General features: G+C 40.2%; 1 protein-coding gene across 1 annotated transcript in view; it reads right to left on the bottom strand.

Annotated features, from left to right (window-relative positions):
• Window positions 1–364: 364 nt before the first annotated feature.
• The window catches only part of arih1 (ariadne ubiquitin-conjugating enzyme E2 binding protein homolog 1 (Drosophila)), a 37,798-nt gene continuing 15,129 nt past the window's right edge, over window positions 365–23,033 (bottom strand). Inside the window, exons 6-14 of the mRNA XM_060923859.1 lie at window positions 19,213–19,279; window positions 18,854–18,960; window positions 13,819–13,861; window positions 11,950–12,021; window positions 11,730–11,860; window positions 10,174–10,231; window positions 9,762–10,022; window positions 9,487–9,599; window positions 365–678 (exon numbers count right to left, since the gene is read on the bottom strand). Of these exons, the coding sequence (XP_060779842.1) occupies window positions 594–678; window positions 9,487–9,599; window positions 9,762–10,022; window positions 10,174–10,231; window positions 11,730–11,860; window positions 11,950–12,021; window positions 13,819–13,861; window positions 18,854–18,960; window positions 19,213–19,279 (937 nt within the window). The 3' untranslated portion in view covers window positions 365–593. The remainder of the gene's footprint in view (window positions 679–9,486; window positions 9,600–9,761; window positions 10,023–10,173; window positions 10,232–11,729; window positions 11,861–11,949; window positions 12,022–13,818; window positions 13,862–18,853; window positions 18,961–19,212; window positions 19,280–23,033) is intronic.

Genomic DNA, 23,033 nt, shown 5'->3' with positions numbered 1-23,033 from the left:
AAACACGTGCCACTCCTGCTCTTTAACTCCCATGCATATGCATTATGTACAAATTGAAAAATACCAATTTGATTTTTTTTTTTTTTCAGCAAACATTCAGCAACTCAGACATGGACCTGACCATTCAAGAGGACATGATCAGGACAATTAAAGCCATTATGAAAGAAAAAAAAAAAAAAAAAAAGTACACCGCCTGCACACAAAGAAAACAGGTCAAAATAAGATAAAATGAACTGAAAACATCCATGAAAAAAGGTAAAGGATGATGGAAAAATGTTACAACACCAGTCTGGACAAGATTTTTTTTTTTTTTTTTAACCATCCACGTGTTTTTCTTGAATCTCAGTCTCACGCTTGTTCACGGTTAACAATACTGATGTACACAATTATTTTATTTAGAATAATTCCTTTGCCATTTAAATACAATTTACTTTCAGTATGAAAACTGAAAAGCCACAGGGGAGAACAAGGTGGGTGGGACGGTGGAAGGGAATAGGGCAGCAGGTTGAGGCTTGTGCTGCCCTGGTTCAGTTGCATCAGCGCTCTACTTGGTGGAGACGCTCTCCAAGAGTCTGTAGTAAGAAGATGCTGTCTCAATCCTCGATGTACTCCCATAGGTCTTTTTCATAGCCTTCGTGCACATGCTGCAGCAGAACTCTCCGTCGGCTCTCACAGTATCTGCACAAAACAATCAAACGTTACATAGGACACAAAGTCATGCACCATCACCACATTTAAAACATTTTGTTGAGTGGGATCCAGTTAGACTGCCATGGAGACAGATGGACCCGGTCCCACAACACCCATAACTACAACCACGACTATATCTCTGCCTGAATTTATTTCCAGTCTGGGGCAGTCACACCACAACTATAATCCCGACTAGAAGATCGGTTGGTCCTGCCACTCAGGTAAATAGTCATGGAAGTTTTTTCACATTATTCCAGGTCATACTGTACCGCTTGGACTTCAAAAAACAACCCATGTATATACTCCGGTGGTTAACAAAATACAGATAGGTCATACAGTGGTGCTTGAAAGTTTGTGAACCCTTTAGAATTTTCTACATTTCTGCATAAATATGACCTAAAACATCATCAGATTTTCACACAAGTCCTAAAAGTAGATCAAGAGAACCCAGTTAAACAAATGAGACAAAAATATTATACAGGTAGTCGTCGACTTACGACCTATGCAACTTACAACCGATCGACTTTACGACCGTCTGGTTATGACCAGCAAGTGTTTCCCAGCTGAGCGTATGACAGTTTCCGCCCCAGCTCCCAGCAGCACCTCTTGCCGCGTACAACAGTTTCTGCCCCAGCTCCAGGCACATGCACAGTCTCTCTCGCGCACACAGTCATACAGTTTGTGCCCCAGCTCCTGGTTTATGAAACGAGCAAATGCTCCCGCCAGCCCAAGCGCTGCAACAGCTGATGACGTAGACGACCCACAGCCAAGCACCAGTGAGGCCAGCGGTCACCAAGTCTTGTATTTTGCTATGTTTTACATTTGTATTTTGGTATGTTTCAAACTAAAATATGTTTTCTATTTTTTTACACGGGCGGCACGGTGGTGTAGTGGTTAGCGCTGTCACCTCACAGCAAGAAGGTCCTGGGTTCGAGCCCCGGGGCCGGCGAAGGCCTTTCTGTGTGGAGTTTGCATGTTCTCCCCGTGTCTGCGTGGGTTTCCTCCGGGTGCTCCGGTTTCCCCCACAGTCCAAAGACATGCAGGTTAGGTTAACTGGTGACTCTAAATTGACCGTAGGTGTGAATGTGAGTGTGAATGGTTGTCTGTGTCTATGTGTCAGCCCTGTGATGACCTGGCGACTTGTCCAGGGTGTACCCCGCCTTTCGCCCGTAGTCAGCTGGGATAGGCTCCAGCTTGCCTGCGACCCTGTAGAACAGGATAAAGCGGCTAGAGATAATGAGATGAGATGAGAGATGAGATTTTTTTACACCTGTATTTCGTATTTTTTGCTTTGCACATATTAAACGAGTTGTACTGTACGCAGTGTAGTATGCAGTGTTTGACTTAAACCAAACAATGAGCCAAGGTAATGAAATAAGAAAATGTTGATAAAATAAGACTTTAAGATGATTACAATATCATTACACATCACAATATCATTACGTTCATTTAACACAGGCCGACTTACGACCAGATCGGTTTACGACCGGTCAGTCGTAACCAAACGCAATCGTAAGTCGACGACTACCTGTACTTGGTCATTTATTTATTGAGGAAAATGATCCAATATTACATATCTGTGAGTGGCAAAAGTATGTGAACCTCTAGGATTAGCAGTTAATTTGAATGTGAAATTCGAGTCAGGTGTTTTCAATCAATGGGATGACAATCAGGTGTGAGTGGGCACCCTGTTTTATTTAAAGAACAGGGATCTATCAAAGTCTGATCTTCACAACATGTTTGTGGAAGTGTATCATGGCACAAACAAAGGAGATTTCTGAGGACCTCAGAAAAAAAAAAAAGCATTGTTGATGTTCATCAGGCTGGAAAAGGTTACAAAACCATCTCTAAAGAGTTTGGACTCCACCAATCCACAGTCAGACAGATTGTGTACAAATGGAGGAAATTCAAGACCATTGTTACCCTCCCCAGGAGTGGTCGACCAACTAAGATCACTCCAAGAGCAAGGCGTGTGATAGTCGGGGAGGTCACAAAGAACCCCAGGGTAACTTCTAAGCAACTGAAGGCCTCTCTCGCATTGGCTAATGTTAATGTTCATGAGTCCACCATCAGGAGAACACTGAACAACAATGATGTGCATGGCAGGGTTGCAAGGAGAAAGCCACTGCTCTCCAAAAAGAACATTGCTGCTCGTCTGCAGTTTGCTAAAGATCACATGGACAAGCCAGAAGGCGATTGGAAAAAATGTTTTGTGGACAGAGGAGATCAAAATAGAACTTTTTGGTTTAAATGAGAAGCGTTATGTTTGGAGAAAGGAAAACCCTGCATTCCAGCATAAGAACCTTATCCCATCTGTGAAACATGGTGGTGGTAGTATCATGGTTTGGGGCCTGTTTTGCTGCATCTGGGACAGGACAGCTTGCCATCATTGATGGAACAATGAATTCTGGAATTATACCAGTGAATTCTAAAGGAAAATATCAGGACATCTGTCCATGAACTGAATCTCAAGAGGTGGATCATGCAGCAAGACAATGGCCCTAAGCACACAAGTCGTTCTACCAAAGAATGGTTAAAGAAGAATAAAGTTAATGTTTTGGAATGACCAAGTCAAAGTCCTGACCTTAATCCAATCGAAATGTTGTGGAAGGACCTGAAGCGAGCAGTTCATGTAAAGAAACCCACCAACATCCCAGAGTTGAAGCTGTTCTGCACGGAGGAATGGGCTAAAATTCCTCCAAGCCGGTGTGCAGGACTGATCAACAGTTACCGCAAACGTTTAGTTGCAGTTATTGCTGCACAAGGGGCTCACACCAGATACTGAAAGCAAAGGTTCACATACTTTTGCCACTCACAGACATGTAATATTGGATCATCTTCCTCAATAAATAAATGACCAATTGTAATATTTTTGTCTCATTTGTTTAACTGGGTTCTCTTTATCTACTTTAGGACTTGTGTGAAAATCTGATGTTTTAGGTCATATTTATGCAGAAATATAGAAAATTCTAAAGGGTTCACAAACTTTCAAGCACCACTGTCGATTACAGAAATATATATTTTTTTTAAATAAAAAATACAAAAAACATGGAGTGGTTAAGGATTTTAATACAGAGGAATCACGGATGCTAATAATTTATGGATTGTCACGGACATTTCAGTATATATTACAGATTGGTTATGGATTTCATACGGATGATGCATCACAGAATAAATAAAATTAAGAAGTCTAAAACAATTAAATGTTTGGACTGCCAAAGTCATAATTAAAATGTCTTCCCTGCATTTATATCTTTATTAATTTACTATTGATATTTCATGGAAAATCACATATTCGAGAAGATCCGTGCCTTGTATTGTACTTTTTATTTTCCGTGAATCCGTATTCCGTGACTTCATGATGCAACAAGGATGTACAAAGATGCCCAGGAAAAATAGCAGGTGCTCAGACAATGTGACAATGTCACATGTAAACAATTACCTGATTGGTCTGATGTTTTATCAGATCCAGGCCTGGGGGGGGGGGGGGGGGGGGGGGGAGAATCGCTCCAGAATCAATCGCACTGATACGGATAAACCCAGGCCTGGGCTATAGGTATCGTATCGGTTTGGTGTGACCAACAACCACGTCAACTGCAGGGGACCGATTTATTTATAGATATAGGTATTGTGGGACCGGACCTTAACACAGCCTGAAATTAGACAACGACTCACTTTTTGCTTCACATACTCAAAATGGCAACTGGCCACACACAGACTCATTACATTATCCGATTTGCATTTTCTCCCTATTTCAAAGCAAGTCTAATTAAAATGGAGTATTTTAAACCGGTTCCAATTCCTCAGGTCACTGATATACTGTTAGTATTATTTAGAGCTTTTTTCTTACTGGATATTCACTCAAAAATGTGCACCAATATTGCATTTATTCAAGCTGATGTATTATTATTAAATTTTATTATAAATTTTTTTTTTTTTTTTTTTTTACACACCTGTAACCTCTTTCAGATAGTTTAATATTGAAATGTGACCGTCCTTCTATGGGTGCATCACCTTTTGTATAAAACAGTAAAGATTTCAGTAATCATTATAACTGCATTTGTTGCATTCCTTCCTGAGGTCTTGCATTTTATAGAAAAAAGGAAAAAAATAATTCCATTCAGTCAGTCAACAATGTTCTCGGATAGAGAGGGGGTCTATAATTTTAGGAGGGAATTGAAATTTAAAATTCGCAGTGCTAGGACAACGTTAAAAATGTTCAGTATTTCTATTTGTGGAGTAAAGCTATGGAACAGTTGGAATGTGGAGCTCATGAAATGTACAACTATAAACCAGTTCAAAAAAGGTATAAGGAACAGATCTTTATGAGGTATAGGGAGGAGGAATTACATTCTACTGATAATATAAGTGTACATACGTGGGTATGGGTACATACGGATATAAAAATGAGTATTTTTGTATATATGCGCATAATTGTATATAATATATAAGCATAATTATGATGTGGGTGTCTGTGTATGTATGGATGTGTATAGTTTTTTTATTATATATATATATATATATATATATATATATATATATATATATATATATATATATATATATATATATATATATATACATACACACACACATACATACATACACACACATTACATATACAAAAGAAAAACAAAAATCAACAAAAACGAAAACATACCAACATGGTATAATATCAACCAAATCAAATATACAGATACTTATGCGCGCTTTTAAAAAAAAAAAAAAAATATATATATATATATATATATATATATATATATATATATATATATATATATATATATATATATATATATATATATATATATGGGGCACGGTGGTGTAGTGGTTAGCGCTGTCGCCTCACAGCAAGAAGGTCTGGGTTCAAGCCCTGTGGCCGGTGAGGGCCTTTCTGTGTGGAGTTTGCATGTTCTCCCCGTGGGTTTCCTCCGGGTGCTCCGGTTTCCCCCACAGTCCAAAGACATGCAGGTTAGGTTAACTGGTGACTCTAAATTGACCGTAGGTGTGAATGTGAGTGTGAATGGTTGTCTGTGTCTATGTGTCAGCCCTGTGATGACCTGGCGACTTGTCCAGGGTGTACCCCGCCTTTCGCCCGTAGTCAGCTGGGATAGGCTCCAGCTTGCCTGCAACCCTGTAGAACAGGATAAAGCAGCTACAGATAATGAGATGATTGAGATTATATATATATATAAAAAAATGAGATTTGGTCGATATTATACCATGTTGGTATGTTTTCTTTTTTGTTGATTTTGTTTTTCTTTTGTATATATAGTTTATTATGGTGGAACGTGACATTTGATTAGCGGTGGTATAGAGGGTTAGGATTTGATAAGTTATTTACTTCTTCCTATTCCTTTCCGAACATTATTATGTTACTGCCTTGTGGCTACGCTATTCTGTTTATTTATGACGATGTTTTGATGATTGCATTTTTAATTTTTATTTATTTATTTATATATCTTCTTTACTGTTCGGAATAAAGCAATCAGTAAGTTTACATGCACACTAATATTCCATTTGATACGGGTCATGTAAACAAGATGTTCTACTTGGATATTACAAATTTGGCCTTATCCAGAATTTATCATTTTCCAGTTAACAAGACATGTGGGATATGCTGAGATTATTCAGGTTTTAGGAGCATTCTTTGGACATGCGCACACTCAACTGGGGTTTTCACAGCAGTTGCACAACACACGGGCTCTTGCCGGTTTAGCTGGTTTGTGGACAACGCACAGAACTGACCGCAGACAATCGGACTAAACAATCCTTTTCAAAGTATTTCTATAACAGAGGCCGTGTCATTTGTGCACAATAGAACATTAACAGCCATCAAACACATGAGCGATCTCAGTTCAGCTCCTGTTCTGAGTAATCTTGAAGGCTCCTTCAGTGGGATAAACGCAGCTAATACAACTGTGAACCAGATGGGCAAAGTCTGACCCGGGTTTTCCCAAGTCCTTCCAGATTGCTCTGGATAGTGTGCTGCAGAATGCTTCAATTAAATCTTTTTGCATCACCATCAGCTCAAAAATTACTGGCTCACTCAAGAAACTAAGCAAAAATGAAGATTAACACATGCATTGAATGTTTCTTTGAGTTTAAACATTCAATTATGCTACAGTATCAAGCACAGTGGGGTTTTATTTTCAAAGATTAAAAAATGTCTATAATTCAGCTTGTGCAATACAGATTTTTCCTGATCATAATTTACCCTTTGTGTGCGTGTGCGCGCGCGCGTGTGTGTTTTGGGAGGAGGAACGACAAACACCCAATCTAACAAGCTAATCTTCCAGAGCCAATAGCCCAAAACAAAGCATTTCCAAGATTGGAGGTTTAAGTACTGTAATCATTTTATCAGCTGTGCAGCCTGGACAGACTCGTTTCTGAATGCACGAGAGGAGAGCAAAGTGGACAGGAAACCAGCAGCTTGCGCAGGGGATGTTTCTGCATGGTCCTAGCACCTGCACTCTTTTTTTTTTTTCCCCCCCTTCTTCCAGCAGGTACCCTTTCCACATAGTCCTAGTGCCTGAAGGGGGGCACCTTCAGAGGGCGCAAGGTCTTATTGGGGGAAACACTGAAATGAATAAATAAACAAGCAAGCAAACACCACACACAAAGTCTGATGCAAAGACACTCATTTGAGCTCATCTCCACAATCTTAACAAAAAGACAGTCATCTATATCCCCCGCCCTATATACCAAGTTTCAAGATATTCATCTCATTATCTCTAGCCGCTTTATCCTGTTCTACAGGGTTGCAGGCAAGCTGGAGCCTATCCCAGCTGACTACGGGCGAAAGGTGGGGTACACCCTGGACAAGTCTCCAGGTCATCACAGGGCTGACACATAGACACAGACAACCATTCACACTCACATTCACACCTACGGTCAATTTAGAGCCACCAGTTAACCTAACCTGCATGTCTTTGGACTGTGGGGGAAACCGGAGCACCCGGAGGAAACCCACACGGACACGGGGAGAACATGCAAACTCTACACAGAAAGGCCCTCGCCGGCCACGGGGCTCGAACCCGGACCTTCTTGCTGTGAGGCGACAGTGCTAACCACTACACCACCGTGCGAGCCCGTTTCAAGATATTATTTGTCATATTTTTCAAGTTCTGCTGCAGGAAACCAACCGGACCTCTTTACACTGACCTCAGCAGCCCAAGGCATAAACCCACCAGACCTTTGGTCCAGGTGAGCTTAAAAATGAAAATTTCTCACATTTCTTAGTATCAAAAGGCATATATACATTACTTAAATCAACGCATATACCAACTTTCAAGACCATACCACTCAGTTTTCAAGTTCTGCTCTGGAAACAAAACCTACCCCGAAGACTAACCTGAGAGACTGAGTCTGAAGTTGTTTCCATGGAAACATGAAAAATTTTAATTTCTCAGTATGAAAAGGCACATCTACATCACCTTGTTAACATGTATACCAAGTTTCAAATCTGTATCATGAATGGTTTTGGATATATGCTCCGGAAATTAATATTGCTCTTAGAAACTAAGTCAAAATCTATTTATGTAAGAATTTGAAAAAGACTTTTTTTCAAAAATCCAAAAAAGCAAAAGGCACCAGTTCACATGCTGCTTGATATGTATACAATGTTTCATGAAGATAGCTTCAGTAGGTTTAAAGATATGGCCCGGAAACAAAAACGTGACCGGACAGATGAAACCAGTTTCTATATCTCTTAGCAAACTTTGTTTGGGCGGGGAATAACAATATAGAGGTCTGCGCGGGATAGAATTTTCAGTCCCGCTCCCGCCCAGAATTATGATTTTCAGTCCCGCTCCCGCCATATTTTGTCCCGCTCCCGCCTGCAAATCCCGCATGATGCAGATGTTCGCGTTATTTCTCACGAAAGTTCTTGTCATTGGCTTGGGGAATTAAACATGCTGAGCTAAGCTGAGCTCTCCACTGACCGATCCTTCACCTAGCGCACGTAGCAAGGGTGCGCGTTGCCAGGCGGCATGCGCAGCTGAGGCTTTACGGAGATGGTCTGCTCTTCTGCCATGATCGGAGATCTCAAACACGGAAGAGCGGAAAGGAATCGGAAACGTACGCGAGATTAGACCACATCCGCAAATTTAGGCATCTTAAAATGTTTTTATTAATGCCGAATAAAATATCCAGCACAAATTATACATGATAGACATAAATTAATAATTTATACACTTCATTTTAAACACGTTTTTAGTTAGCGGGACTGCAGCTTATCACCTCTCCCGCCCGCATTGTGCACTCCCCCTCCCGCCCGCAACGAGCTTTCAAAATTTGTCCCGCGTCGGGTTCCGCGGGAGTGCAGGGCTCTATAGCAATGTATTTAGGTATGGACTAAGCACTGCATGAACAATTCCAGATTAGATGACTGAACCCTATCCTTATAAAAATGTGGATGTTATAGTTTAAAAACAAACAAACAAAAAAAAAACCAGCAATGGTATAAGGAAAGTGAAAACTTGTGCAACAGTGGATAGAGTGAGTGGGTCACAAATCAGGTGATTTAAATCCAAGACAATACAGGCTTACAACAGCTTTTCAAGTCTAATTTAATGCTGCAATTCAGTCTTCATCCTGATTTTTGGCAGAACAGACTGTGCGCCATTCTACATGCTATGCAAATAGGGTTTTTAAAAGAGAGAGAGAAAAAAAAAAAGGCCCCCCACATTGTCTCCTTAAAATTGCGTGCTTTCCAAAACACTTGCCCCACTTCTACACCAGAACCCTTTTAATACGTTTTGGATTACAGATAATCAGTGCCATCATTAGACTTACCTGTATTTGTCTTGTACTTTCTGCTTAATGTCCTGCAGTGAATCTTGGGAAATGTCTCGCTCTAGGTATCCAGACAACACCTCGGTGGCATTCTCTAGATCAGCCTGGTTGTTCTAACAAAGAAAAAAAAAGCACAGACAACGCACTCATACACACGTCTTCAGATCAGCGGTGTTGGTGCTCAGTCACTAACAAAGCTGATGTTATTTTTACAAGTGAAAATAATAAGAATCCAAGCAGTCTACCACAATCGTAATAGATAACCATAACCCTACCTCAAAAATAATGGACTGGTTGTTCTTCTTGAGGTAGAAGGCAAAGACGTAGGTGAACATGAGTGTGGAGCGGCACTGGCACAGCACGTCCACAGCCTTCTTCAGGAACTGCACCTCAATCCATGACATGTTATGCTGCTGCATCTCCTCCATTTTCTGCTTGACCTGCGCGTACAGCTTGTGCTCGAAGCGCAGACTCTGCATGTGGTTCATGTAGCGGTTGCAGTAAAATAGGTACCTCTGCAAGGCTGCTCTGGAGCGCTGCAAAGTGCACACACGTGTACAGTTGTTTCTAATCAGAATTGGCTTAGAAACAAAAGCATTCGACCAAAACTGTCCATCAGGTCTGTGAGTTTGGCTTTCTAAAGGATTGGCTGCAATAGTACATAACCATTGGTACAAATTTGCCTACCTCCTGTGCATCCCTAGCTGCCTTGGCATCATCTTCATTGTAGCGATTGCAATTGTACCTGGAATGACGAAATGTATTTCATTTTGTTTGTACTAACAGGAATTATTTTATCCACATTCACTGGATATGAGCAATCGCGCGCTCTGATTGGCTACTCTACTACTAGGCTGTCAGGTCCTATACCACGAGTAGAGAAAAACAAAATGGCAGAGCCGCATCAAGTCAGATACAATCACTTTATCATCAAGTATTTAAAAGAAACAGCTAAAATAATATAGTCCCCCCCGCCAATATGTTCTGTTCCTCACTCCAGCCCAGTCGGTGGTGGTAATGCACCTTTAAGTTGGTTTGCCAACTGAACAAACAAACAAAAACAAACCCTAAAGAAGAAGAAAAAGGCAGTGTGTGTTATTGAACCAACTGAGGACAAAAAAAAAAAAACCCTCGTACTCAAAAACAAAACCCCAGAAAATACAAAAAGGAATAAAAGTATTTGATGGTAAGAACATACTTTTTCTTTTTTTCAAGAATTATTATTGCATTTTTCTAGTGCTGTCAAAAATGTCACGTTATTAACGCGTCAACTTGACTCAATTTTAACGGCGATAATTTTTTTATCGCGAGATTAACGCTCTGTGACATGATGCCACGCCCCGCACAGCCAGAGTCCTCTGCCCTCCCCCGAAGAGCCACGGTACTCGGCTGGTTTCGTTTTCCCATCGGCGGCTCCAGCCCCACTTTGCAGTGGCTGTGACAAGATGTGTTATGCTCTGCAATTTAAAAAAAAAAAAAAAAAAAAAAAAAAAGCATTGGTACAACCAGTGTTCGGTGTCCCTTATTTTCCCTTGGGGGGGGTGCTTGCGCTTGTCTCAGAGCGCGGCTCTCCATCGTGCGCTCACTTCGGATATGCAAATGCTTCCCGTTACACACGATTGCTATGTCAATAAACATCATTTTGCCAATATTTTAGAGACCCCCCAACATTTACCAAATCATGTTTTCAAGGGATCTCATGTCTGTTTCAGGGGATCTCGGATCCCCCGTGTACCCCCGTAGTTCGAACGGTGAGCAAGCCTATTCACTTTATGCTGATAAGAGAATTACAATGGTTTTTCATGTGACAAAAATGTGCGATTAAATTGCGATTAATCGCGAGTTAACTATGACAGTCGCAACATTAATCGCGATTAAATATTTTAATCGCTTGACAGCACTACATTTTTCACAAATTGCTACTGTCATTTCGCCGGTTTGTTTACATCCTAAGCGGAAATCATTTTGTCGGACATTTTGTATAAAAAGTTTTTTATTGAATTTGCAAAAAGAGTAAAAATAAAAATGCTCCGCTTCTCAAAATCCAGTGAATGAGTGGAATAAATGGTTTTTTTTCTATCCACACTCGTCATACATGGCTTATAGCCAACCCGGTGTGTTCATGTATGACTTGATTTCGTGGAATAACTGTTAAAGGGTTATTCATAAATTATTTACACAGATCAAGCATACTGGATCAGGTAATTCTCAGGAACCACAAGCCCATACAACACTGAACTCACCAGGCTGATCCATGGGGTTCCCATGGGCCTAAGCAGACCCAGCAGAACTCTGCTTTGCAATTCTGGTTCCGACACACCATGTGGTTACAGCCGCCATCCTTCTCTATGGTCACATGGCATTTAGGACACTCCTGCAGCGCAACAAGAGAAACGTGATCCGATATAACCACAAGCCCGAGGAGAGAACACTGAAGACTTAGGATCGTCACACACCACTGACCTTAGTATTTGCTGCAATCCAATTGGATGTTTCACTGTCGTCGTCACACTTTTTGATCCATTTTCTCAACCACTGAATTGGGGGGGGGGAATAAAATGCACTGAATCAAAACAATGTGCTAGATGTAGCTACAAATTATTAAATTGTACAAATGCAACAGAGAATTAGAAACAAGTGCTACACAGGAAGGGTTAAGAATAAGGCCATTATTAAAAAATGTTCTGTTTCCGGTCCACCGGCCGGGTGAGTGCCGTTTGTGCGGGTGAAATTTTTTTTTTAACACCGGTTTTTCGACATTCTTTTCGGGTTCGTAAATCTAAAATCGAACTTGACATTTCCGCATTCCCAGGGCTTTCCACTAAGGCTCATACTAGCCAGCCATGACAAATAAGTAGCCAGCCGGGGGGGTAAACACAAAAACTCCTGTGCACGCAGTTCCCAGGGTTAAGTGTATTTTCCACAGACCATTTATTTATTCACTTTACTCAAATACAAAGTAAAATGGCAGTAAATCATCTTTCTTTTCTTGCGTATTGCATCATGAGGCGTTCCTGGCTTGTAAATCTCTTATTTTCGGTGCATGACACATTCACGCAGCTGAGCATGCGCCGAGTGCGCGCGCACACCGCATGTCGGGGCGCGGATGAGTTACTCTCCCTTGATCAACGGTTCAGTTTGACATTATTGTCAGTCCGTTAGATAAACATTTAATTTTATTAAAATCGAAAATTAATATTTTAGAGCCTGTGGGCTACAAAAATAGTCATTAAAGTAGCCGGCTGGAATTAATTGTGTGGCCGGCACTTGTGGAAAGCCCTGTCGAATCAGCTCTGCGCGTGCGGCACAAAAAAATGGCAGCCACCATGAAGGAAGGAGATCCGGAGTTTTCAAACATTTGCTTAAGTGTGAAATCGCAAAATGGTATTCTAGCGAACAACAAAATAGTAAAGATTCAGAAAAACAAATCATTCAGTGATCATTTTATTTAATAGTGTAATTTCATCCGAACTAGTCCTAACGCTCGATTTAGAACTACAAAAAGTCCGTGTGTCGGACATTTTAAGTACCTTTGTAAAAGTTTTGCAAATGTTGCAGTCAGCATTTAAAATGCTAACTTAAAGTTTTTGTACAAGTTTCAGTTGATTAAACCGTCATATTTTATTAAATGTGTCTGCTTTTGTAATAAAAAAAAAAAAGTACTGAAAGAAAAAGCAAACACAGCATTGCGATTTCTTATCCATCCATATATAATAAAAAAAAAAAAAAAAATCCCTCCCTCCCGACTGAAATTTTTTTTGCCCACCCGGTGGACAGGAAACGAATTTTTTTTAAGGATGGCCTAAGCTCATGTAAAGAAGCGAGGAATCCGTGTCAAAAAGACGCAAAGGGACGAGACGCTTCCTTTGTTTTTGCCAAGGCTCCCCCTGCAATAACAAAGTACATCTCCAGAGACGCTCTTAGCACAGACACTCGGAGGTAGTGTCTATTTTGGCACTCTGCTCGAAGAGAAGGAACATGTCTCACCAGAAGCAAAGCTTTACACATCTTTAGCTTTCTTTTCTAAACTGTTTACATACAAGTGTTCTGCAATGCATGCAGTTTTTCAACACTGTTAAAACCATCTTCAGATACCCGTTCAGTTAGATTATTTGGCTAGCTTGTTGCAAGTTACAACAAGCTGTCAGTGAGGAATATTTTTATAAAGCAAATATATAATACTAAAATTAAATCCATCCATGCATCGTTCTAATCAAACAGCATAAAAACAACAAATGTCATGAAAAATTCATGAACATATTGTGCTTAAACCTGAGAATAGATGCATTTTTAAGCAGTAAAAAGGAAAAGACTTGAGTGATTTGGTCATACCTTACACTTTACTGGGTCATGCCAGTTCTCTCCACAGTTGAAGCTGCATTAGGGAATGAATTGAGAATGCATTAGCATGACTAATCATAATACAGCACAATCTGCTAATCTCCTCTCTGATAATTATTACAGAGAAACGCTTTCCAATTACTTCTGAAGACAAGACTCCAGTCTCGTACAACACCAGAATGTCAAAGACCTAGTAGCTCATCTGGCCTGCCATCAAAACCACCATGACTACCAAAACAAACAGAACTGAAATGTGACAAGGTGAGAGAGGACCAACCTTCACGATATACAAAAAGGACTAAATTTTGTTCCCCAAGGGAAGAGAAACAAAAACAATCAGAACTGAATTTGCATAATAAATAAAATTCTAGTCTGAAGAAAATTTAAGTTGACCTAATTGCTAATTTGCTAGCAAAAAACTGACAATACAAATGACCAAGTTTTGTGCATAAGGTCTAGTTCTTTCAAATAAAACAAACTGGAACTGAAATCCATTGAGAACTGAGGGAGGAGACACGATTTAACTGAAAACAAAAAAAAGTTGTAAACAAATTGCTTACAACAGGAAAATCAAACAAAACCAAACCAAAATTTTGTTCCTCAAGGGAAGATCTACCCAAAACATCAATCAGAACTGGAATCGGATGAGAAATGAGAGAAGAGATAAAATTCTAGCGAGAAGCCTGGAAAATTCATTAATTTGGCCCGATTACTAACTCGTTAGGAAAAGAATTTGACAAAACAACGACCAAGTTTTGTGCGGTGCGAGGGGTTCTTTCAAACAAAAACAATCGGAATAGAAATCCATGGAGAACTCACGGAGGAGATACGATTTAACCGAACTGTGGATGACGGACGATATGCCATGGCAACAGCTCATCAGCCTTCTGGCCAGATCAGCTAATACTGTACAGTATATGCAATTCTAGAGTCCAATGTTGTCACAAAAACAGTGCCAAAGTGCAGAATTCACAGTCTTTTTAAAAAAAAAAAAAATTTAATATACTCCATGAACACTCGCAGATTAGTAATTTGGAGTCTCTCTTATTTTGGTCATTTCTGACTCAAAATAAGAGAGAACTCAAATGTTAATCGTATATTTTATATAATAAAAATAAATTGGGTTCGGGTCAATGATGCGATTGTCACACCATGTCAGCTTGTCCTTGCCCACAGGCTTACTTCTTTCATTTCCACCCTGTCTCTGTGCTGGTCTTTCTGACAAACATGCTTGTCGATCTTAAACTAGTGAAAGAACGCCAAAAACCAGTCCTCCTAAAGTTGTGGGAAGGTTTCTATCATGCAGAACCAAGAAGTAGTGTGCTTCAGAATTAAGTGTAGACTGAAACTCCTTCAAAACACCTTCACATCAACTGACGTCCAGCGCCAAACAATGAAAACGAATCTTTCCAGAACCGGAGCCAAGCTTTTCAATTCATGCTGCTTGCGACTTGTTCATTATTTACCGCTTCACTCAACTAATTCAATGATTTCCTCTGCTCCATGACTCATTCGTTCAGTTCACACTAGTCATGTTTCATTTACAACAAAGTCAGCTCTTATGTGAATGTTGAGAGAAGACTCAGATAGGAGCCGTTTTTTCCTTCTTTTGTAGAGGCAAGCAATGCAACTACGCTTGCAATGTAATTTAATTAAAATGCTTTCATCGAAATCTCTCTTCAACTTCTGAGCTGGCGAGATGCATAACTGACTCTCAGCTGTGTGGAGGAGACATGATTTTAATCACATACTGTACAAAACAATGTTATTTTGATAATTACAAAGTGGACTAAGATTACCTGAAATAATTTCAGCCATAATTAAGCAAAAAAGAAAGAATGACTGGGGTCAAATGATCTATAAATAATAATCTGGACCAGGTTAATATACAGTGGTGCTTGAAAGTTTGTGAACCCTTTAGAATCTTCTATATTTCTGCATAAATAGGACCTAAAACTAGTCTGGCTAACGCGACTTCAAAGCTCTGCGAGCATTTGGTCTGGTAAAGATATTAAGCCCAACCGTTTCCCAAAGTGCGTGGTTGACCCGCCTCCCTGAAATGCCTCAGTTTGCTACTGGTCGAAGCCAGAAAAGGCTGTGACGAAGCTTAAACCAATCACATCACTCTTTCCTCTGACGTATGTGACGCGATGGGGTTAACTGGTAGATTAAACTCTTACCGAAGCCGGTCGGGAGCAAGGCGAAAACGTCCTTCCTTTCAATAAATACCTCCAGGGCTGCTCTTTGCTCCGTTTTCAATGAGAACTTGCTCCATGTTCGTAATGTTTCTAGTGAATGAAGCGCTTCCGGCATAGATTCTGTAAACAATCTATGGCTTCCGGTCGCAGTTCTACTACGTCACTGCCTTGAACACGCCTCCACCCAGGGCCATTGGAGATGCTCAAAGTTGATTGGCTCTCGATTTTTCGGGAGCTTGGAAGAGCTGTAGATAGCTTGCCTGGCCAGACTAAGCTCGCAACAGGCCCTCGTGTTGCGTCACGCTTAGGATGGGCGGGCCCAGGCTAACCTAAAACATCATCAGACTTTCACACAAGTCCTAAAAGTAGATAAAGAGAACCCAGTTAAACAAATGAGACAAAATCATTATACTTGGTCATTTATTTATTGAGGAAAATGATCCAATATTACTTATCTGTGAGTGGCAAAAGTATGTGAACCTCTAGGATTAGCAGTTAATTTGAAGGTGAAATTAGAGTCAGCTGTTTTCAATCAATGGGATGACAATCAGGTGTGAGTGGGCACCGTTTTATTTAAAGAACAGGGATCTATCAAAGTCTGATCTTCACAACACATGTTTGTGGAAGTGTATCATGGCATGAACAAAGGAGATTTCTGAGGACCTCAGAAAAAGCGTTGTTGATGCTCATCAGGCTGGAAAAGGTTACAAAACCATCTCTAAAGAGTTTGGACTCCACCAATTCACAGTCAGACAGATTGTATACAAGTGGAGGAAATTCAAGACCATTGTTACCCTCCCCAGGAATGGTCGACCAACAAAGATCACTCCAAGAGCAAGGCGTGTAATAGTCGGCGTGGTCACAAAGGACCCCAGGGTAACTTCTAAGCAACTGAAGGCCTCTCTCACATTGGCTAATGTTAATGTTCATGAGTCCACCATCAGGAGAACACTGAACAATGGTGTGCATGGCAGGGTTGCAAGGAGAAAGCCACTGCTCTCCAAAAAGAACATTGCTGCTCGTCTGCAGTTTGCTAAAGGTCACGTAGACAAGCCAGAAGGCTATTGGAAAAATGTTTTGTGGACGGATGAGACCAAAATAGAACTTTTTGATTTAAATGAGAAGCGTTATGTTTGGAGAAAGGAAAACACTACATTCCAGCATAAGAACCTTATCCCATCTGTGAAACATGGTGGCGGTAGTATCATGGTTTGGGCCTGTTTTGCTGCATCTGGGCCAGGACGGCTTGCCATCATTGATGGAACAATGAATTCTGAAATTATACCAGCAAATTCTAAAGGAAAATGTCAGGACATTTACCCATGAGCTGAATCTCAGGAGAAGGTGGGTTATGCAGCAAAACAACAACCCTAAGTACACAAGTTGTTTTACCAAAGAATGGTTAAAGAAGAATAAAGTTAATGTTTTGGAATGGCCAAGTCAAAGTCCTGACCTTAATCCAATCAAAATGTTGTGGAAGGACCTGAAGCAAGCAGCTCATGTGAGGAAACCCACCAACATCCCAGAGCTGAAGCTGTTCTGTACGGAGGAATGGGCTAAAATTCCTCCAAGCCGGTGTGCAGGATTGATCAACAGTTACCGGAAACGTTTAGTTGCAGTTATTGCTGCACAAGGGGGTCACACCAGATACTGAAAGCAAAGGTTCACATACTTTTGCCACTCACAGATATGTAACATTGGATCATTTTCCCCAATAAATAAATGACCAAGTATAATATTTTTGTCTCATTTGTTTAACTGGGTTCTCTTTACCTACTTTTAGGACTTGTGTGAAAATCTGATGATGTTTTAGGTCATACTTGAGCAGAAATATAGAAAATTCTAAAGGGTTCACAAACTTTCAAGCACCACTGTAAAATTAGGAGCCAAATGCCAGCCATTTCTGATCAACTGAGCCAAACAATCTGCCTTATCGAAGAGATAAAATTACCCATTGTAAAACATGCATTACTTCACATGATCGAATAAAGTTTATTAGCATGATGAAATAAGCTTAGTGGGTGTGACATGCACTTCGTTTAAATGGAGTTTTTTCATTTATTACTTTTTGCACTGGTTATAATGCTTCATTGAGCACTTAATTCCATAAATACAGCACACAGTTTCCTCTCAATGCAGAATAAAAGGAAGACAAGAGAGATCATAACCATAAAAACATCCAAAGACTTTACTGCTATTGTTTTCTGCCTTTGCATGAAAACAGTTGACTTCGTAAAAGTTCCTGGGGGCTGATAACTCAAGGACTTGATTTTGTCTGTCAAGTATTTGAACTCAAACTGGCTATGCTATTCATACACAGTATACATCCGTATAGCTTGTGTACTCAAACAGCCTAAGTAACGTGACGCATGTTTCTGCAGGGGACATGCCCCCACCCCGTGTGTCCTCAGTGATCAGTTCAGGGCAGCCAGCGGCCCATGATGCAGATGGTGGCTGAATACAGGGCCAATACAACGTTTGCGTCAGCAAACGATTAAGATTCAGAAAGAACTCTGTCAGTATCTGCACTGTCATCTTCAAAACATAAAAGCCAACTTGATATCAGTGACGTCAGCAGTAATCTGCGAGAGAGTGGAGGAAGGCCACAGAAGGTAAATCGCTTTATTCCAACATCCTGTTCCAGTTAGAGGGATTAGGGGGAAAACCTTAAACAGGAAGTTGTTTTGAGTGGACAAGATGACCGGGTTTAGTGAGGAGGGGATCTTGAGTTCTGGTCAGTCAGGTGCTTCCCCTGAAAATGGAACCAGCTCAAGCAATGGCAAGGTTTTATCAGATAATCTAATATGCAGGGCTCAGAGGCCTCTTACCAGAATTGCCGGCCACACTTGCAGCGAACAGGTTTGGCATCAGGGTACTGGACTTTAACTACATGATGGCAGTCAGGAGCTGGACACCATTTTAACAGTCGATTGCACTGTACAGAAAATAAAAAGGGAGGGTCAAAATTTGCACAAGAGAAAACGACTCCTGAGTAAAGTAATTTCCATCGATGCAGTCATATGCAAAATACCATTTCAAACTATTCAAACACGATGTTCAAAATTACCATTTTAAGGCTTCTTTATTCTAAGGCTAACTCAGGTAAACTCCAGGAAAAAAAAAAAAAAAAAGCGGGGAAAAAAAAAAAAAAACCACAGATAACCCACACAAAAGTAGAAGCACTTACCTCTACAAAACTATTGGTTATTAAATGTTGGTACTTCAGCTTCACTTTTGAATCTGTTATCAATCGCCTGGAAAAAGACAGAGAATAAACATTTTGTCTATTTATAAAAAGGATATTTAAAAAAAAAAAAAAAATCCACAACACAACACAAGCATTATACAGCCATTATCTTTGTTGACTTCTTTCTTTATTTACAAAGAAATTATTCTCTGGAGGTGAAATTCCTACCTCCTGCACTACCTGATATACAAAAAAAAAAAAAAAAGTTGTTGGTAAGATCACTAATTCCCAAATGTCTTCAGTGTACAGCAAAAACAGAAAATTGTCCATCATTCCAAACCTTTCAGAGGGGACTCGATGTCCAGGATATATGAACTACCTGAATAACAGTAGCGGCAGATATTTAAATAATATCCGCTGGCTTTTTTCCGTGGTATATCAGATGTATTCCATTCAGCTAGCATGATATTGAACGAGTCTTCTCGTTCAATATCATGCTAGCTGAATGGAATATATCTGATATACCATGAAAAAAAAAGCCAGTGGATATTAAACATACACAAAATCTTCTGTATTTAAATCTTCCTTTAAAACTTCCGCATTTAACGAAGCAGACCTGGCGGCCACGTTTGTTTACAAATTGTCACAGCCGCTCTCGCTAGCGCAGAAGTTTTACGTGTAATACGTATCTTATGGCATTTTCAATTCACAGCAACAGTTTACTGGGGCACCGCCGGCGAACAAAGACATGCTTCTGCGCATGTGCAGCAGAAAACTCTACAATTGGATTTTCGCATCAGCTCCGACATGTGATGTCATGTTGCCTTGACAACCATACAATATCGTAAACCATATTCAACGCTCATTCTCCACTGGGTAGAGCGTCGGATAAGCGATACACGTTGGATAAGCGATATGATATTACATGCTATCAAACCAAATGAATGGAACCTGCGAGAAGGATATAGAATACATGGTTTAATTCCATTGGAAAAAAGGTGTCTTGTATAATATACTCCTAAAGGGACATGTGCACAGTTATATCTATTGTATATGCACTAGTATTTGAATACCTGGTTAACCATTTGAGGAGACAGTATCTGAAAACTGAAATTTAATTATTCGTTATGGCACTTGAAGTCAAGTCAATGAGAAAGTATGAAAAAGTAAAGCAGCGTCTTAGCAATATTTTGATGCAAATTAGAGGTGTGCACCATGATAAAATCTCAGAAGCAGGAGGTTTAGTCCTCATGCAGGTAGATGGACTCCAAGTTCGCAGGAGAGAGAGAACGAACATATCCAATAATCTTCTGTACAACTCAGTTGAAAGTATTAAACAAAAAAAACCCAAAAAAACTGGGAGTTTTATAGTTTCTCGATAAAAGCGGCTTTCTAGTTTATTAACTCAGAAGGAGAAACAACAATGTGTAATCAATCATTAAATTACAAACATCTGTACATAATTTGAACTGCTGTTCTGAGATATCAAGTACCAGTCAAAAGTTTGGACACATGTATTCATTCATAGTAATGACTGGTGAAACCATCAGGCCTAAAAATAACGACTGCTAAATTTAACTGTCCCAATTTACCTGATGTCCCTATAAACCTCAACCTAGATCTAAGAGTTTGCACATGACATACATGTTACATCAGAACGTGCAGCATATTGCACCGACAGACAACCGCCATAAACATGCAGACACTAACGGTTTGTTAAGCCGATGGGATTTTCACCCCGACATTGAGACAGCACTTGCACCATTTTTGAAGTTTAACTGTAGTCAGCGCAGTAAAGTTTTGTGAGGGGACATTTATTTAGTGCTTGTGGAAAGACTCTCCATTGTAAACAATGTCACACTAACGCTATGCTCACACCAAACACAGCAAGTGTATCAAAATTTCCTCTCACTGCGGCTCTACTGACGACGCTGGTAAGTTTGCGAGCGCTCTGTGGCGTAGATGATACAACCCCGATTACAAAAAAGTTGGGACAAAGTACAAATTGTAAATAAAAACGGAATGCAATGATGTGGAAGTTTCAAAATTCCATATTTTATTCAGAATAGAACATAGATGACATATCAAATGTTTAAACTGAGAAAATGTATCATTTAAAGAGAAAAATTAGGTGATTTTAAATTTCATGACAACAACACATCTCAAAAAAGTTGGGACAAGGCCATGTTTCCCACTGTGAGACATCCCCTTTTCTCTTTACAACAGTCTGTAAACGTCTGGGGACTGAGGAGACAAGTTGCTCAAGTTTAGGGATAGGAATGTTAACCCATTCTTGTCTAATGTAGGATTCTAGTTGCTCAACTGTCTTAGGTCTTTTTTGTCGTATTTTCCGTTTTATGATGCGCCAAATGTTTTCTATGGGTGAAAGATCTGGACTGCAGGCTGGCCAGTTCAGTACCCGGACCCTTCTTCTACGCAGCCATGATGCTGTAATTGATGCAGGATGTGGTTTGGCATTGTCATGTTGGAAAATGCAAGGTCTTCCCTGAAAGAGACGTCGTCTGGATGGGAGCATATGTTGCTCTAGAACCTGGATATACCTTTCAGCATTGATGGTGTCTTTCCAGATGTGTAAGCTGCCCATGCCACATGCACTAATGCAACCCCATACCATCAGAGATGCAGGCTTCTGAACTGAGCACTGATAACAACTTGGGTCGTCCTTCTCCTCTTTAGTCCGAATGACACGGCGTTCCTGATTTCCATAAAGAACTTCACATTTTGATTCGTCTGACCACAGAACAGTTTTCCACTTTGCCACAGTCCATTTTAAATGAGCCTTGGCCCAGAGAAGACGTCTGCGCTTCTGGATCATGTTTAGATACGGCTTCTTCTTTGAACTATAGAGTTTTAGCTGGCAACGGTGGATGGCACGGCGAATTGTGTTCACAGATAATGTTCTCTGGAAATATTCCTGAGCCCATTTTGTGATTTCCAATACAGAAGCATGCCTGTATGTGATGCAGTGCCGTCTAAGGGCCCGAAGATCACGGGCACCCAGTATGGTTTTCCGGCCTTGACCCTTACGCACAGAGATTCTTCCAGATTCTCTGAATCTTTTGATGATATTATGCACTGTAGATGATATGTTCAAACTCTTTGCAATTTTACACTGTCGAACTCCTTTCTGATATTGCTCCACTATTTGTCGGCGCAGAATTAGGGGGATTGGTGATCCTCTTCCCATCTTTACTTCTGAGAGCCACTGCCACTCCAAGATGCTCTTTTTATACCCAGTCATGTTAATGACCTATTGCCAATTGACCTAATGAGTTGCAATTTGGTCCTCCAGCTGTTCCTTTTTTGTACCTTTAACTTTTCCAGCCTCTCATTGCCCATGTCCCAACTTTTTTGAGATGTGTTGCTGTCATGAAATTTCAAAATATGTCTCACTTTCGACATTTGATATGTTGTCTATGTTCTATTGTGAATACAATATCAGTTTTTGAGATTTGTAAATTATTGCATTCCGTTTTTATTTACAATTTGTACTTTGTCCCAACTTTTTTGGAATCAGGGTTGTACATGTGGCTATGAATTCGTTCAGAATGCTTCATGTGGAAAAGTTTATTTAAAAGGGCCACAAAGTAAAACACGTCAACTGGTATCTTATAATCGTCATAAACATATAGTTTAAAAAAATAATAATTAAAATAAATTAGTTAACACCACCATGAGGGAGACCACGTACACTTTTTTTTTTTTTTAAAAACATGTCCAACATTCACCTCTCATCTAGTAATGCCGCCCGTTCTAAAGAATCATTCAAGGTCACATGCAAGTAAACAGCCAACACTTTT

This window comes from Neoarius graeffei, chromosome 6 (assembly GCF_027579695.1).
Source record: "Neoarius graeffei isolate fNeoGra1 chromosome 6, fNeoGra1.pri, whole genome shotgun sequence".
In the NCBI taxonomy this organism is placed as follows: domain Eukaryota; kingdom Metazoa; phylum Chordata; class Actinopteri; order Siluriformes; family Ariidae; genus Neoarius; species Neoarius graeffei.
Note: the sequence above shows the minus strand (reverse complement) of the source record. Positions and strands in the feature narration are given on the sequence as shown.